General features: G+C 37.5%; 1 protein-coding gene across 4 annotated transcripts in view; it reads right to left on the reverse strand.

The window, feature by feature from the left end:
- The window catches only part of Usp34 (ubiquitin specific peptidase 34), a 185301-nt gene that overhangs the window by 8725 nt on the left and 157810 nt on the right, over nucleotides 1-18766 (reverse strand). For 3 of the 4 annotated variants that reach the window (XM_027388016.2, XM_027388015.2, XM_027388018.2), the window contains 10 exons: nucleotides 18293-18397; nucleotides 16713-16860; nucleotides 12791-13425; nucleotides 10450-10607; nucleotides 9244-9322; nucleotides 6903-7029; nucleotides 5953-6060; nucleotides 4457-4561; nucleotides 4217-4341; nucleotides 3122-3245 (listed from right to left, as the gene is read on the reverse strand). In XM_027388016.2, the coding sequence (XP_027243817.1) occupies nucleotides 3122-3245; nucleotides 4217-4341; nucleotides 4457-4561; nucleotides 5953-6060; nucleotides 6903-7029; nucleotides 9244-9322; nucleotides 10450-10607; nucleotides 12791-13425; nucleotides 16713-16860; nucleotides 18293-18397 (1714 nt within the window). The remainder of the gene's footprint in view (nucleotides 1-3121; nucleotides 3246-4216; nucleotides 4342-4456; nucleotides 4562-5952; nucleotides 6061-6902; nucleotides 7030-9243; nucleotides 9323-10449; nucleotides 10608-12790; nucleotides 13426-16712; nucleotides 16861-18292; nucleotides 18398-18766) is intronic. The other variant, XM_027388017.2, reaches the window with a different exon arrangement.

Raw genomic sequence — 18766 nt, forward strand, 5'->3', positions numbered from 1 at the left:
GGCCAGTCTGGTCTACAGGAGTGCATAGAGATACCATATGTCAACAAATAAAACAGTACATGGTCATTATTAATAATTTCACCCTTACAGATATATAACTTAGAAAACAAATGCACCCCATGATTTCATCCTTTTACAATGATATTATTCACTTGTGTTTGTTTATTTGTTTTGAGACAGGGTCCCACTGTGTAGTTCTGGCTGTCAAGGAACTCATTATGTAGACTCATCATAGGTTTGAACTCTCAGTCTCTGTTTCTCAAATGCTGGGATTAAAGGTGTGCACAAGCACGCTTGACCTTCTGCCTGTTACTAAGGGTGATACTCTACTCCTTTCTAAGAATGTGGTTATACTCTTTATGTTACTTGTTCAACCTGAGTGCTGGGGATTGAACCCAATACTTGGGTTCACTGCTGAATCACTGAGCTACATACCTTCAAGTCTATTTTCTGGGTTGTTTTTCTTCCCCATATAACTCAAGGAATGTTATGTCGTTTGTTTTGAAGACTGTATAATACAAATGAAATGACAAACTAAAATGTGCTCTTATTGATGAACATTGTCTTCAATTCCACACACTGTGAATGAAGTGAAAATAAACATCCTCTGTATGTTGTATGAGCAGAACAGAGTAAATTTCTGCTATGCTCAGGACAAAGGAAGGAATATGCTAAATTTTAACTGACAATACCAAATTGCCTCCCAGAACTGATAGCATTCCATTCATCAGTTCTTCTCTCAGTCTCTGAAAAATGAGTATAGCCCAAACAAGTCCGCCCTCCCCATCCTAGGGAGGGTGCTTTTTCATTAATGAGTGCGGACAACTTCTCATATGGTTAACAAACACTTTTGTTGTGTGAATGACATTAACTGTTCATGTCCTGGTTTTCGTTAGTTTCCATTTTACCAAAGTCTAAAACCATTTTGTCTTTTGGTAGCTATCTATTAAATCTCTTTCTAATTAACTACTTTGTGATTTGTTTGTTTTGTTTGTTGAGACATTGCCTCACCATATAGCCCTGACTAGCCTTGAACTCATAGAGATCTTCTGGGATTAAAAGATGCCACTATGCTAGGCTGTCAGTTTGTATTTTAATTTATAAGGTTTTCACAACTATTAATAATCTCTACTAGTATCTAGTTTTGTGCTAAACGCCACCATTTGGCTCATTTAAACTTAGTTTGGCTGGAATTCCTTAAAATAGTTCCTTTTGTCACATTTGAATTTTTAACCCTTCCAACACAGCTAATAACTACCATACTATGGATAATAGCACAGTTGAGAATACTCGAAACACTATATAGAACATTCCATTAAAGCGTGTAGATAAAAAAACTAAGTAAGGCAGAATTAACAGTGCTTCATAGTTACGAGTGACGTTGATTTGGCATGTGATGTCAAGCGTGTCCTTTCTTTCCCTTTATTTATGCTTATTTTTTGTGGACATTTCCACTCTGTAGCCCAGGTAGACCTTAAATGTCTGGCCATCTTCCTGCCACAGCCCTCTTGGTGTTGAAATTGCACATGTGGGGATTCAGGCACGAGCTACCACCTTCAGCTTCCCTCCTACATTCTTTTTTTTTTTTTTTTTTTTTTTTTCTTTTTCCAGAGACAGTATTTCTCTGTATTGTTTTGGAGCCTGTGCTGGAACTCATTCTGTAGACCAGGCTGACCTCGAACTCAGAGATCCACCTGTCTCGGCCTCCCGAGTGCTGGGATTAAAAGCGTGCACCACATGGCCCAACTCCTCCATTCTTAATTTCCACGAATATACATAGTTGCATTGATGAAAAGACACTCAAAAACCATAGAACATTCATTACTCCGTGAAAGTTGTCCAAGTATCAAGAGCAACTCTTTACATACGTTGTTATAAATTATATAAACATAATTACCTGGGAATTCTCCAAAGGTCAGCATCTTTGGAAACACCTCTTATCTGAGCACAAAGGCTATACTATCAGAACTCCTGAGTATTGTTTTACACCTGACCATTGTTACTACTAAAGTTTCAGACTTTTACCAAGTTCTACAACCCAGATGTGTAATTCTGAAACAGACAATCTACAGATATCCTTACCTCCCCGTATCTTGGCATCATCCATAGATAAGTAGCTATGATCAGCTAATGAAGAAACAGTCCTTCAAATCTGAAGATATGCTAACACTTACCAATAAGATGACTTTTCTGAAGAGGAGTTATCCCTGACAGCTGTAACCACTTCCTTCTTCCTGGATAATGAAATCTAAGGCTGGATCCTATCTTTTGCCCTACCTGGAATGGGCCAAAATCTTTTCCATAAGAAAGGGAGTTGTAGCTAAGATGGAACACAAAGAGGAATTCTGGGGCATGATTATAGTCTATTTCTTGATCTAAGTGGTAGTTTCCTAAGTGGTATTTTTCAAAAGTATTACTCCCCACTCTGAAATGAAACTATAGAGATTGGAGAGGATCCTGGTCCATCCTTGATAAAATTAGAAGGCAGGACATATAGAACCTCAGAACTTCCAGGTCCAGACTTTGGAAAGAGGTATTAGGCATTCTTTTAATTTTTTTCTCCCCCATACAACTACTGAAAGATTTTTTTTTTTCTATTGCTCATGTTGACCCTTTCAAATGTGTCCTCTCGTTTTATGAGACTTACCTCCTAGTTACTCATATATGCACCTCTGCTTCACGCTGCCAAGCCCACTCAGCTTTTCTGGCACCACCAGCTCCAAAGCACAGCTGGCACTAAAGATTTCGACTCACCCTCAAGATAAGGGCCAAGGAAGTCAAGTCTGTCTCTAAACTTTTCTCCCTAAGCAAGGCAGTTTGGTTTTAGTTGCGTTGTGCAGTTGGTGGACTTGGGCTTCTGTGTACAAAGTGATCATCAGCCCTACTCCATACTCCTTAACAGGCCAGCTGAAACTCTGGGCAGAACTATTCAATGGAAACCAGTAAGTTGGTGTTTTCTTAATAAAAATTAAGATATTCCCAAGAATACTAATTGATATTTTTAAACATTCACTTTAAAAAAGAAAAAAAATAAAGGGATTGTCATATATGTTTCCCCTTCCTGAATGGCTAGGGGCTTAAAATAATTCAGTGGAATTTACTGCTCATCTTTTATACTTACTCAGCTTAACTAATGTTTCAGTAAATTTTTCACAGTTGATTGCAACTCGGCATAATAGATGGATGAACTGATGATAAGAAAAGAAGTAGTCTAGCAGCATACGATCATAAACGTCATCTTTGCCCTGAAGGTTAAAGATGATAAAATGGTTGCACTTAAATTGTATAATAAAGAGCATATTTTGTGCAAATGTAATAAGATTAAGTAAAAAGCTAATTAAATCTTTACCTTCTATAAGAATCTAGTTTTAAATTCCAAATTTCTAGTGTTATTAAAATCATAGTTGTCGTAGGTTTATTGTCAGTGTGCAAATACTATCAATTATAATTACCCATCATTCCTATATACTCTAATAGAGGAAAAGTACTGAAATTTTAGCATGTGACACTTTATAAACATATCATCAAGAAGAATGAGTTATATTTGATTTTGGAAAGATTTGAGGATATTTCTGTAAGGGTAACTATAATGTTAATTATTTTTAATGTTTTATCATGGAGAATTGCCCAAATATACTTAAGATCCAAGCATAGTAGGCAAGAGGGTGTGTGGATGAAGGTGTGGGTGAAGAAAGCCAAAGGGAAAAATGTTTTTTGAAAAATGTAAGAACTAAGATATCTTGTGTTAATATAGCTTTTCTCTATAATTAAAGATTGACACTATTTTAGCATATGCATTAGAGAATAGGAACCAGATGATAAATCTATCAAACAGTGACATTATGGGTAGGTTAAGGAGAATATGATTATAGGGATAATAAAAGATGTCTTGATTATATGGCCAAATCGAAAACATTCCAATACCTAATTTGACTTTGTAGATTTAGATGCAGGACACACTATAATTTAGCCTAGTAACAAACTAAGGTTTACTATTAAACTATCTTTTAGAAGAAGAAAAAAATCTTAACAACTTGTGCTTACTGTTGATTTTGCAAATATCAACATTTCAGAGCACTTAAAGGAAAAAAATCCAAATGAATCTAATATTGGGATTCATGAAACGTTACATATATCTAACAGACTCAACCGCCAGGGGGAAATTTCAGATTACCTTGTACTATAGAAATACGGTTTTCCTGGCATCCCAACATACCTTACTGGTTTCCACCATTGTGGGCAAGAGGCACATATTGAGTTCAGGGCGCGGAGGCCGAATATTGCTTTTCCCTCCTATTAGCTTGATATTTTCTCGACAAGGGAAATAAGGTCCAAGAGACACTAAGACATTAAAAGTGTACAATAAGAATAAATGGAAAAATAAATCTACAAGCTTCAGTGTGCAGAATGATTACATGCCAACCATATTCAAGCATTATGTTAGATAAATACATACTTGGTATATTACTGTGATGGTAAGTACAATGGTTGTGTTGTAGGAAGGGAACCAGAGTATGAAGAAAATCATGGGGACTCAAAAGCACAAGTTCCTTGAGTACATCTGAAAATGAAAATGATTTAGAGTAGTTAAAACACTGGGGTTAGATTTACCCATTACTTCTCAATTCACAAAATCTGTTGAGGCTCTAGTGTGCTGAGAGTAGTACACACTGTTTGAGCACCTAACAAAGGGAGAAACTGTCTAATGCCCAACTATGGATCAAGAGTGTAACAACCACAGCAGAGGGACTTTACTTAAAAAAATTTAAACACTATCACTATTGTCCCCATTCTCCTTGCTTACTTGTAGAAATAGAAACAGTCTAGTCAAACAGCAATATACCCTGATTATTTATCTTTATAAAGTTCATTACAACAACTTGGATCTAAGAGATATCTGATAATCTGCAGTCTGCAATTAAAGTTTTTATGATATTGGCTACAATGATCTCCACTCACTAATCACACAAGAGTAAATCTTGGACTGAAGAGGTGGCTCAGAGATTAAGAGCACTGGCTACTCTTCCAGAGGTCCTGAATTCAATTCCCAGCATCCACACAGTGGCGCTCAACCATCTGTAATGGGATCTGGTGCCCACTTTTGGTGTGCAAGCATACATACAAGCAGAATACTGTATACATAAATAAGTAAATCTTTAAAAAAGGTAAATCTCGGGCTGGAGAGATGGCTCAGCGGTTAAGAGCACTGGCTATTCTTCCAGATGTCCTGAATTCTGAGTTCATTTCCCAGCAACCACAAGGTGGCTCACAACCACCTTGAATGAGATCTGGTGCCCTCTGCTGGCATGCAGGCAGAAGACTGTATACATAATAAATAAATAAAATCTTAAAAAAAAAAAAAAGGTAAATATCATGATGGGTAACTAGTTATTTATGCTATTTTGAGAAATTACAAATAGTTAACAATCTGTAACCTTCACTACTTCAAGTGGTTCCTAAGGTAGTAACAAACTTCACTCTACATTTAAAATGGAAGATTCTTTTGACAGCTATATATTATCACAGAATGAAAGTAACCAGTCACAAAAGTGTTATTCTCAAGAGTCTATCAACAGTTACTGAGAAATCTTTTTAAGGCCAAAGACCCACAGTGAAGCAACTAACCCTATCTTTTACACAGACAGTTCCACCTTGTAAATATTGACATGATTCTACCTTGTTCATTTAGGATCAGAAGATTTTTTAGAGCTGCAAGAAACCTACAAAAACTGAAAAAGACCCAGATATTCTGCCTACAAAACATGTTAACACTAGCACATTAAGAAATAACTTGTTTTTCTTAGGACCTGTTATTCTGTGTCAGTAACACAGATGAGTGTCACTGTCTTCCAAACACTATAAATGTAACCTCACAACTTACAAAAACAAAACAAAAGATAAAGACAAACTATAAAATACTTGTATACAACTTTTATTTTTCAAGCAACTTACCTATGCAAGCATTTCTTAGTTCTGGAGGGCTGTAGGAATTAAGAAGGGTTAGAAGTTTATGGGCAAATTCAATTCTCTCCTGCCACTGGATTAATGCTTGCTTCACATCTGCAAAGGTAAAAGCATAATTTAATGGGCTTTTTTTAATGATCACAGTTCCTCACAAATTTTCTTTCTGTTGTGATACTAACACTGCCAGTTTCAAATTAATTACAAAAAACATGTTTGATTAAAGCTAAATTGTTAATTTCATGAGATCATGAGATTGCTACATTAAGCCAATTATTAAACCAATCTTTTTCCCCCCAGGGGGTAGAGGAGAGATTGGGTCTTGCTAAATATAGCCCAGGCTGGCCCGGGACTTTCAATCCTCCTGGGTCACCCTCCAGAGGTGAGGGTTATAGGTAGGTGCTAAACATGGTAACATCTTGATATACCACACTTTCTAGAATCATAAAGTTATTTTTTTACACTTATTTCTACTGAAATTAAAAAAAAAAACCTAATCTGAGATATGAAGGCTTAAAAAAAATCCAACTAATTACTGTTCGTGGAAACTTCTAATCTCCTAGATCTTGACTTTTTTTTTTGTTTGGTTTTGTAAGACAGGGTTGGTGGTTTTGGAGCCTGTCCTGGAACTCAATCTGTAGACCAGGCTGGCCTCAAAGTCACAGAGATCCGCCTGCCTCTGCCTCCTGAGTGCTAGGATTAAAGGCATGCAACACCAATGCCTGGCTAGATCTTGATTCTTATAGTATGCTTGCCTATTGTTTTCTAGCAGGTATAAATAAAATATATAAGAATATTCCACTTTTACATTATGAGGGCATGATAAACATTACCCATTTATTAGCTAGTTCAGCACAGAAATGAGTAAGACAAAGAAAAACCAAAACACTCTCTTTAATGGTAGCAAACTGGTAACAAAAATAAAAAGTTAAATGACAAACCTTTTCTCTGAAGATATGGGCGTGTAGACTTCAAGACCGAAAGGAATATTGACAGAAGTTCTACTAAGTCTCCAGTCACATGGCAAGCTGTAGCTTCATGATACATCATGTGCAGTGTGTTGAAGGACTACAAGTGATTTAGGGAATAAAAATTTAAAAATTTAAAAGCCCTTAATTGTATTTATACTTTTGACACAAATGGAATTGTTTATGTTCTAAAGGTGTTTCCAGACTCAGACTGTGGTACACGCAAGTGTTACTTATTTTCTATATCAAACTGCCCCTGTGCATGTGCACACCTGTGCATGTCGGGTGCGGTCCTCAATCATTCTTCATCTTTACAAAGAAAATCTTGGAAACATTTATGTGTGTGTGGGAGGGGGTATAGGCACACCCCAGTGTGCCTGTGAAGTTTAGAGGAGAATTTGCACAGCATGGTGTGCTCCTTCCATTATGTGGGTCCTTAGTAATCAAACTCAGATTGTCAAGCTTGTGGAAAATTACCTTTACCTACTGAGCCATCCCCATAGCCCTGCACTTTTTTTTTTTTTTGACAAGGTTTCCCATTGAACCTGGAATTTGCATGTTGAGCTAGACTACTTAAATAGCAAACTCCAAGGATCCTCTTTCTTCACCCCCTCAGTACTGGGGGTTAGAGGCATGCTGCCTTTTTAAAGATTTTATTTATTTATTATGTATACAACATTCTGCTTCCATGTATATCTGCACACCAGAAGAGGGCACCAGATTTCATAACAGATGGTTGTGAGCCACCATGTGGTTGCTGGGAATTGAACTCAGGACCTCTGGAAGAACAGCCAGTGCTCTTAACCTCTGAGCCATCTCTCCAGCCTGTGAATAGCTTGTTTAAATATATACATATACATACATAGATACATATATATCATTACACACACACACACACACACACACACACACACCTTTTAGTTTCTGATTTGTGCTGTGTGGTGGTGGTGTACACCTTTAATCCCAGCACTCGGGAGGCAGTGGCAGGCAAAACTCTGTGAGTTCAAGGCCAGTCTGGTGTACAGAGCAAGTTCAAGGCCAGCCAAGGCTACACAGAAAACCCTATCTCAAAAAAAACAAAAAACAACAACAAAAAAACCCCCCACAAAATTAAATCTGATTTGTCCTAATACTGCAGCCTTAAAAATGAGAAAGAAGCAAGCACCAACCAGAACTAGGACGACTAGGGAGCTATGTTAGCTATCTTTCCAGAGTCTGTGTACAAAGGGAGTGGTAACATATTAAATTTTTAGTTCTTTTTTTTTCTATTTTAGCATATAAGAAAGAATTCCTTCTTTTAATCCTCCCAAGTCAGTTTATATAGTTCATACATTATTCAAAGTTCAAAATTCTGAGCCTAGGTTCTGTGACAGTTCTTAATATGGAGGCTGTTTTTGCACATATTTAACCTGTAAACTGGAAGGATAGGAATTGTATCTCTTTTGCTATATTCCTTTGCCTGGTGCAATACTTTTGTAGGGAGACACCATAACCACACCTCCTAAGGGCTGGCTACAGGTGTGCCTGACCACGCCTGTCAGGGCGTGGTCAAGGTGAGGTCAGGATGAGGCATGATAGGTTTTTAAGGGGCTGCAAGGCACATGGGAGCCCTTCTCTCTGGCCTGCCTGCCTCACTGTCCCTGGCACGCTCTGGCTTGTGTTTGGCTGGTGTTTATCTGAATAAAGATATCTTAACCTTATGGACTAGGGATTGTCTCTCTCGTTATAATACTTAGCATAAAGTAGACATTTAAATCCTCAAAGCCCAAACTTTATTGCCTCTGGGCTCAGAAAGTCATTTATTTGAATATTTCCCCACTTATCACTGCCATGTCCAAATTCCTCAAAGTTTAGTTTTTATTCTGTTCCTACTCTATAACATTATTAACAAGAAATCAATAGTACATCTTAATTTCTGCAATACTTTCACATGTACAATTTTACCTTATCTCCAGCATAAGATTAAAGAGTATGATGTACTTCTGGTAGCTTTAAACCATCTCCCACTTGTGAACTAAGAATCATGGAAAGAATGTCTGCAGATTTCAGCCCTGTGCAAGTCTCAGGGCCTTCTATTTTGGTTCCACCAAATAAGCAAGTTTTGGGGAAATAATGTGTAACCTTGATCAAAAAAAAAAAAAAAAAAAAAAAAAAAACCCACGATTTTCATTTTTATTTACTAAGTGAAATAAATATAAGATGAGGAGGAACCTGTGAGACAGTTCAGCAGACATTCTTTACATATGCAGTAAGAAGTCTTGGAAAGAGTATTAAAATGAGACCCATTCACAAGGAAATGCAATATAATATTTACCTCAGTCATCAGGATTAACCCTCGATTAAATACCACAAGAAGTCTGTCTTCATCAGACTCTAACAGTATTCTGAAGGCACTGGAAGAATAGAGAAAGTCCAATGTGAACAGGAAAGAACAATCTGGTGATGACAAACACAAGTAAAATTGGCTTAAGCTTCTGGCTTTCCTATCATATAAAAGAAACTGGCTACATGTTGTTTTTTTTAATTTTTTAAATAATTTATTTATTTTTATTTTATGTGCATTGGTGTTTTGTCCGAATTTATGTCTGTGTGAGGATTCTAGATACCCTGAAATTGGAGTTACAGACAGTACCATGTGGGTCCTGGGAATTGAACCTGGGTCCTCTCAAAGAGCAGCCAGTGCTCTTAAACACTGAACCATTTCTCCAGCCCCTTGTTTCTATCCTGTTTAAGAGATTTTGTTATGTACCTCAGACCAGCCTCCAGTTTATAGCAGTCCTCCTGTCTTGGCTACCGTAAGTGGAATTATAAGCATGTACACTATACTTTTCTGACTGAGCAGCCCAAATCTGAAATCTCAAGATTATTAACCAATCAGTTGGCTCACTGTTGTGGGACATTTTAGATTTCTGGATTATGGCTGCCCAGCTGGTAAAGTTTATGGAAATTTTCCAAAGTTAAAAACAAATTATCTGAAATCAGAAACATTTCTACTTCTAAGCACTCTGGGCATATTAAGGGATATTTAACCTGGAAAAGGAAATAAAATCTTTCCATGTAATTTAGAGGAAAACGTGTCTACCAATGCCTAATCAATTCTTTATCCACAATGGCAAGAGAAAGGTATGATGAGAGTATTTTTAAATTTCAGTGTAACAATGCTAATTTTTTTTATTAAAAAACCAATGAGTTTGAGCTGGAGAGATGACTCGGTGGTGAAGATTCCAGCACTACATAAATATTGAAGAGTGGCATGCATCTGTAATTCCAGAACTTGGAAGGTGGAGGCATGAGGATCAGAAGTTCAAGGTCATCCTTAGCTACATGGTGTAAGTAAAAGGCTAACTTAGGCTACATCAGACTCTGTATTTAAAATAATAATTGTTTTAAAAGAACAAGTTTTTAGTTATAAATAATCAAAATTATTCCTCTTCTAGTGTAGACAGGTACCTTATTTTTACTTGGAAAACCAATCCCCCCAAACCCCCACCCCCGCCAAAATCACAAAATATCCTTTTACCTTATTAAAGTAGTCCAACAAGAACGACCATCTAAGCAGCGTAAATAACAGCTTATAGTTGTTTTCTTAAACTGTTTAATATCTTCTAATTCTTCTTCTCGCATGTCTGGCCTCTGAGCTATAAACAGCTGCATTAAGTTAAACAGTTCTTCCACAGCCTAGAAGAGGCAATGATGATCTTTCAATGTTTCAACTAGAACATTTGTACCCCACTTCTGAACGAATATTCATTAGCCAACTATTAAAACTCATTAGCCAACTACTAAAATCATAGATTAACCACACAACTAAAGGGACCAGTTATCATAAAGTCAGTAGTGAAATCTACCTAAAATTTGAATACATAATATACTATCACCTGTTAGTCTAACCTTTGACATTGTAAAGCTCCTATCTGAGAGCCATGTAATCAAGTTACTCAAATAAAAACCTCATGTTCATGACTTTGTGCTGGGCACTATTTATGATTATCCTGGAGTTAATGCAGCTGCATATGGACACACCTGTATGACCCTTAAAATTAAAATTCACAAAGATTCAATACTACAGATAAAAGTCTTAATGCTGTTTAAAACACTATTATTTTAAATTCAAAGGCGCATATAACAACAGGCTAAACTTACCCTCTGTTCTAGTCCTTTAGTAAATGAGAAACCCTTATTTAGTTTTAAATATTTTTAAAACCATGTATTTATTTTGGGGGAGGGGAACACCTAACATTCTTTCCTTTTGGAGTGTGGATCCCAAGGATTACAATGAGGTCATTCATCAGGCTTAGTGGCAAATGGTTTTACCCTCAAAGGCATCTCAATTGCTTTATCTTAAGGATTTATGAACCCTTGAATTAATATTGTTTCTGAGACACACCTTTGTATCAACATTTAGAACAATCACTCTAGACTGACAGTGATGAAATATGGGAATTAATATTTAGTGAAATCATTAGCTGTGATTAATTTATTTATATAAATGTGAAATTGAGCTTATAGTGTATTTATTAATGAACTAAAGTGTGTAGCTTTATATTTTTCTTGGCAAAATTTAACAACAAAATTTTCATGAAAATTTCTAATAACTGAATTCTAACAACAACAACAACAACAACAAAAGATGATTACATCTGACTGACATCAAGAACAGAAACCAACTCAAGGAGACTGGCATTTAACTCAGCCAACTTTTACCACTGCTTATATAACTCTGGGTATCACAGTAACTAAGTTAAATGCTATTTATGTGAACCGTGACAGAGACAAACTGACTGAAAATAAATACTATCACTGATCTCTTCAGCCTGTGACAGATACTCATCTGTTTCCACCCTTTTCATCCTTAGCTTTCAACTTTGTGGTCCTGATTGGACATTTCCTTCTTATATTACAAGCAATCTAATTCTCAATGAGAAATTATGCTGTTCTTTCTGGGTAAGAGATTCTAAACTCACCATACATCAATGAGTAACAGTTTAACCTAATAAAGGGTAGTTTACAACGGTAAGACACAAAAGAGAAGCATAATAACCAGGAATGATATTACATACAGGGAGAATAAAATATGAAACTTACAAGTACCCTTCAAAGAAAAGGGAATAAGATTGGGTCTGTATGTACATGTAAGCTAATGCCATACAAAAGTTAAAAATAAAACAATATAAAAATCTCATATTTATGCTGGGTGGTGGTGGTGCACACCTTTAATCCCAGCACTTGGGAGGCAGAGGCAGGCAGATCTCTGTGAGTCCCAGGACAGCCAGAACTGTTACACAGAGAAACCCTGTCTCAAAATAACAAAAAAACAAATCAAACAAACAAAACCATATTTAAGAAGATATGTGCCACTGGAAACAGAATTTTAACACCTGCATAAGGAAATATAATCACCTATTTTGTCGATTATATTGCATTATATAAGGGTATTTAGGAAAGCTATCGTGTTAAGTCTTTAAGGATGATTAGTTGGGGCTGGAGAGATGGCTCAGAGGTTAAGAGCACTGGGCACATGGCAGCTTACAATCATCTACAACTCCAGTACCAAGGAATTCTGCCCCTCCTCTGGACTCAATGGGCATGAGGCTTGAATGTTGCATATAGACAAAATACTCATACACATAAGATATAAATTCAAAGAAAAGCATATATATGTTGGGAGAGGGGTATAGCTCAGTTGCTAAAGCACATGCCTCCCAGGAACATGAGCTTGGGTTCAATTCCCAGCATTGAAAGACAAAGTGGGTGAATGATTAAAATTAGACTATTCTGTATTGCATCATTTCTTAAATGGGGAAAAATGCACTGCTAACCAAGCTGAGGAAACAGATATTAAAAGTATTAACTGTACTCACTCCAGGGTATTGGCTGGCATGTGGTGTAAGATTCTTAAAGGCCCACTGGATGTTCTGGTGAGAAGCCAGTTGTCGAGTGAATGCAGGCGATTGCTCACAGCAGAGCCTCAGAATGCCATAGTAGGCAGGCAGCATCCCACGGTTAAAAAGCACCACATCCTGATCATCATGGTCAGCAAGGATGTAATTGAAGGCAATGTTCTTGGTTACCACTGGGTTTTGAACAATAAGGCGGATATTCTCTGGACAGTCAGCACACACATTGTACCAAAATGAAAGCAAAGCCTGTTTATTGTGATTTGTAGCTATTGCTGGCTCAGAAAGTTTAGGCTGGAAAAGGTTCCACAAATCCATGAAATATGTGGAAAACATCAGCTTCTCAGTTTTGGAAATTAAACAGTAAGTCATAAAGCTAAAATAGGGCACTAGCTTTGTAGTGCCATGAACAGCAGCATCAACATAAAGTTTGGCTCTTGAGAGCAAACCAAGGAGCACGTTGTAGACCTGATGTAGGACTACTGTCGTGTCTGGACTGAGTGGAAGGTCACGGGTTGGGATGTGCAAAGACCTTGTTGACCGGAACATCTGGCGGAATGAATTGCTTGGTATAAGGGACACCAGAAGATAAGCTGCAGCTATAAAATGTAAAACAAAACTGTCAGATCCTTGTAAGATTTCAGTAGACTGAAGAGCAGTTAATAAACACAAAACCACTCTTCCCTTTACCAATAAAAATGAATAAAAATTAAGGGACATGACATCTTTTAAATATCCTTCTGATTTACCTTTGGTCCAGAAGAAAGAACCTTCCTTCTATTCTGCCACTGCTGTACTTTAAGTGGCAACAATAATCATCACTACAGAAACTGGTTTGGTTCTCCCCCGCCCCCAGAGGAAGTCTCTCATGCTACTCAAGCTAACCCTGAATTCCTGATTCTCTTCCTCCATCTAAGCATTGGCTATCAGAACTAGTTTTCAACCTATTTTGTTCAGCTTTCCCACAATGTAGAATTCTCCTATCTTACAACGTATTTTTTCGGAAGAAACAGTATGACTTAAAAAGAGAAAAAAAAACAGCCTACTGTAAAGTAGTTGATACCACTGAATAATTTAATGTTTTAGGTCTTAGGGTTACTTTAAAAACACCCTAGTAAGTTATAATTTAAAGATAATGCCATATAACATACTTAACAAATATATGTTTATGTGTGTCACTGGTAGAATGCTAACTCTTGAAATTCCCCTCCCACTCTTTGGGGAGAGAGAGGGCTGTGTTATTTGGCACAAGGTGTTCTACATCTTCCCTTGCTGTTGCAGACCATTAAGTCCTGGTATTAAAGGCACTACTGGCTACATACAGTCCTTTGAAAGTCTTCCAGGGTAGCTCATTTTACAGATTCCTCGCTGCTTTGGGGAAGTGCTTCTCAATGAAACTGTCCTTCTTCTTTGCCAATGGTCTTCTAAAGGCTAACTACAACTCAGAGACTCCATGTTAAGCTTGTCATTAAGCCTATTACTGAGACTATGGAACTATAATGTAACCAAGTCAGGATTCTCACTGAGCGGACAGGTATATTTTGGACAAATGACTTATATACAAGTCCTGGAATGGTATTACAAGTTTTAAGTGGAGGGATGGGAAGTCTCACCTTCCCTGGGGAGTGGAAGTGGGGTGGGATGGGAGGTTGGTAGGGGCCTGGGAGAGCAGGAGGGAGAGGGAACTGTGATTGGTATGTAAAATAAGATTGTTTTTAATTTAAATAAAGTAAAAAAAGATATTTTAAAAAATTAGGTGGAAGGTGTTAGGAAAAAGCACAAGGGGAAGCTTGGCGGATTCCATGGCAGGCGAGGGTGACCGAGGCAGAGGGGCAAACATGCCAAGGCAGACAAAGCTTAGTGAGAAGTTTTATTAGAAAGGGGGGGGGATGAGAAGAGGAAAAAAGACACACAGAGGACAGAAGAGGAGGAGGGAGACAGGAAAAGTCCTGTCTGCCCCAGGGGAACTAGCAGGAAAGAGAGGAGCAGAAAGAGAGCGTAAAGGGGTCTTTTGCACCTGCCTCCAGACTAGTAGTCATGGAACCCTGGGCTGACCAGGGTACTGCCTGAGTACATTCTGCCAGGTGACATGGGCAGGCCAGCGTAATGCCTGGATCCTTACAGAGGGGACATATTTTTCTTAAAGAGTCTTGGTGGGTTTTGTTGTTGCTGTTGTTGTTTTTCTGAGACAGGGTTTCTCTTTGTAGCCCTGGCTGTCCTGCAACTTGCTCTGTAGACCAGGCTGACCTCAAACTCAGAGATCTGCCTGCCTCTGCCTCCCTAGTGCTGGTACTAAAGATGTGCAACACCATCACCACCTGGATTCTTAAAGGATCTTGACACAAACTGCTATGGCCTTTTGTGAAAGTAATATTACAGTATTAGTACTATGTAGAAAAATTCACTTCCACAGTATTATCATGAACATCAGTTTAACATCTGGCTAAACAAACTAACAGGATTATGAGGTCAAATAAAGTATGTAAGGGAGAAGGCAAGACTCTGGGCAGAGTACTAATGCCAATCTACAGGTAACCTCCACTGAAAAGGCCTTTCAGATAAACATCTGACTTCAGACAGGTGGCACACACAACTCCCATATAACTCTCACCAAGCTTCTACTACCATTAACATCTACTATTATTATGCTAAATTATTCTAAGGAACTAACAAAGACAAATTACTATTTACTCCACAACTTAGATTTCACTCCTTTTACCCCATGGTGCTTTTGTTTGCTTCCAGGATCCTGTCTGGACACACATCATTTTTAACTAGTACATCCCCTGAAGTTCTTCTTGGTTCTGACAGTTTCTCAGACTCCTTGTCTCTGGTAACTTTGGTAGTTCTGAGGAGTACCAATTAGGTAGTTCACAGTGTGTCTCTTAAATCGAGGTTGTCTGACGCTATGACTGTTTAGCTCAGGATACTGCAGCATGTCAGGGTCCACTCTCCACTGGACTTTGTGAAAGTCACCCTGAGCACTTGCCTGTTAGTCACATTCCCTCACGGCCAGGCTACTTCTCACACTCATGTCTACTCTTCACGGGCATCACTAAGCTCCTACAAACGAGGAGTTATGGTCCACCTCCTGGGGAGCACATACAAATTCTTCAGTATTCTCTTTTATGGATTTGTTTATCTTTATTTGCTCAAGTGTGTGTTGCTTGAATTTATGTCTGTGTACCAGCTGGGGCCTGGTGCCAGCTGAGGCCACAAGAGGTTATCAGATCCCTCAGAACAGCAGTCACAGGAGTTTGTGAGCTGCCACATGGGTGCTGGGAATCAGTATGAAGTTGTAAATATCACTTTATACTTTGGACTAGAACACAGAGTATTCTAAAATTTGTTACTGAAACTGTTGTGGTTTTAGTAACTGCAGTTCTCTCAGGCGCTCTGGTCCATTTGACATGGCCACATTCTTTAGAATACCGAGTGCCTCTCCATCTGTCTTCTAAGACTTTGCCAATGGCTTGGACACAAAAGATGTGTATTATTTAACTATCATAATTATATCCATGGATGTCTGCCTTAATTACTATTTTAATCATAGCCTTCTCGAGAGTTACTTGTTTTTCAAGATGGGATCTCACTATGTAGCTCTCTCTGGCTGTCCTGGAATCAAGAGTTACCTTTAATAAAGAATTTTCTCATCATCTACTTTCTTCAGTAACACTTAGAAACAAAACAAAAATACAATAGATACTCATAGTATCAAACAAAAACTGATATTTTATGATACCTCTCAGAGCTTTACATAATAATGAGTATATCGCTGAGTTACCTCCACCACCCCCCAAAACTCAAAATCGAACCAACAAACAGTAAAACAAACCTAACATTTGAAACAATAAATAATCGGCTAAATTTTAAACATTTGACTTACAAGTCCTGACTCTAGGATAATTGTGAGCCAAAAGAAACCGTTCGACCCAATTTTCCATATTCTGAAGGACCCAGCTGTGTGCCAGCTTATTTCGGGGTGTCTGCACTGCCAACCAGTCCAGACACTGAGAAGGATTGTATTCAATAACCTATAAATAAAATGACAAAAACAGGACATAATGTAACTGAATGAGCAATTGATATCTACTTTCCTTTGGTAAATGTCATTAATTATTTAGCTAATTTTTTCTTTTTAGAGCTTATTTGTATAAGTGGAACTAGTTATATGAGTGGTTGTGAGCCACCCTTTGGGTGATTGGAATTGAACGTGGGTCATACACAAGAACAAGTGCTCTTAAATACCTGGTCATTTCTCCAGGCCATTATTTTTCCTTTTTTCTTAATATTTATTTATTTTATGTATATATATATGAGTGCTCTATCTGCTTGTACACCTTTAAGCCAGAAGAGGGTATAAGATCCTACTATAGATGGTTGTGAGAAACCATGTGGTTGCTAGGAATCAAACTCAGGAACTCTGGATGAGTTGCCAGTGCTCTTAACCACTGAGCCATCTCTCGAGCCCCTTTTCATTTTCTTTAAACTAGTTTTTTACAGAAGTTTTGCCCATATTTTCCTACTATGCTCAAAGAGCAGGAAAAACTCAGGAAAATTTGTTGCTAGTTCACAAAATTTAAAATAACCAGGACAAACATGAGAATCCAATGGACTTGCTAAGTTTATTAATTTACTTAAACATATTTTGGTTGGTGATATGTCTTGGTGCTAGAATACTGGCAAAGCATGAACTAAGTCCTGGATTTTATCTCCACAATTGACAGGGAGGAGAAAGCACTTCCAATTTTCTAGAGTTCCTCATTAGACTTTTTCTTATTCTATGTCCAAACTATTACTATTACATGAGAATGCAAAAGAGCACAATGAATTGTTACGGAGATTCTTTTTATGGAAATGGGAATTATGGTAATCTAGAGCAGTGGATGGCAGTCTCTGGACTATAGGCTACATTCTATGGCTGTTTGTTTATTCTGTCCTTTTATTTGAATACTGCCAAGCTTCCTATTTATTGCCTCATGAATGGCTTTCAGGTGACAACAGCATAGTTGAACATTTTCAACAAATATTTGTGATCTACAAAACTTCATAAACATTTGGCATTTGGCCTTTAGAAAAAGGGTTTACTGAGTCCTGGCCTAGAGCTTTTCCAGTCCTTACCAAGAAATCTGTTCTGACAGCAATGACCCTGAAAGAAAAGAAGCAGTATTTGATATTTCTTCTGCCTGTATCAACTGTTGAAAACACTTGGTTCATTTGACCCAAATAAGAAACAGAAATGTAAGATGGTGGAAACAGTATAAAAAAGCAAAATCCATGAAGGCAGGGGTGGGTGGGAAGTATCTGTACCTTCCACTCAATTTTGCTATATTCTGTCTTGCTTAAAGTAAAATTACTCTTTAATAAAAAGAAAAAAATTAAAACAACAACAACAAAATCAAAACAACAACAAAAGGAAACTCCCTAAGAAGATAAAAGACTGGAAGCATGTACTTCAAGACTTACCTCCCATATCCTCTGCAGAATATAAGAGGCAAAGGGAGGCATTCCTGGAGGTCCACCAGCAAATTCCATTAGCATGGTCAACAATTTAAAGAAAGGATTGGCTGCCTGTAAGACATACGTAACTTTTTGAGACACACACTGTTTTAGCCTTATTTAAATCTGCTCTGCTGAGTTGGCAGAGCTTAGTCAGCACTCCTGCATTTGAACTACCATAAATCATGAACAACAGAAGAATTAGAAGATGAAACCAATTACACAGAAGCAACATTGAATAGATTTTTCTGGATGTCAAATGAACGTAGAAAAAAGGAAACTCAAGATGTTTATTTGATTATAAATTGACTACTAACCATTTTATATATTTAATATTTAGGTAATATTTTGTAATATATATACACTATGTTATGGCTAAATACAGCTAATTAACATGTGCTATCTCACATATTTACCTTGTTTTGTAGTAAAAACACAAAT

Source organism: Cricetulus griseus (assembly GCF_003668045.3).
Source record: "Cricetulus griseus strain 17A/GY chromosome 1 unlocalized genomic scaffold, alternate assembly CriGri-PICRH-1.0 chr1_1, whole genome shotgun sequence".
Classification (NCBI taxonomy): Eukaryota; Metazoa; Chordata; class Mammalia; order Rodentia; family Cricetidae; genus Cricetulus; species Cricetulus griseus.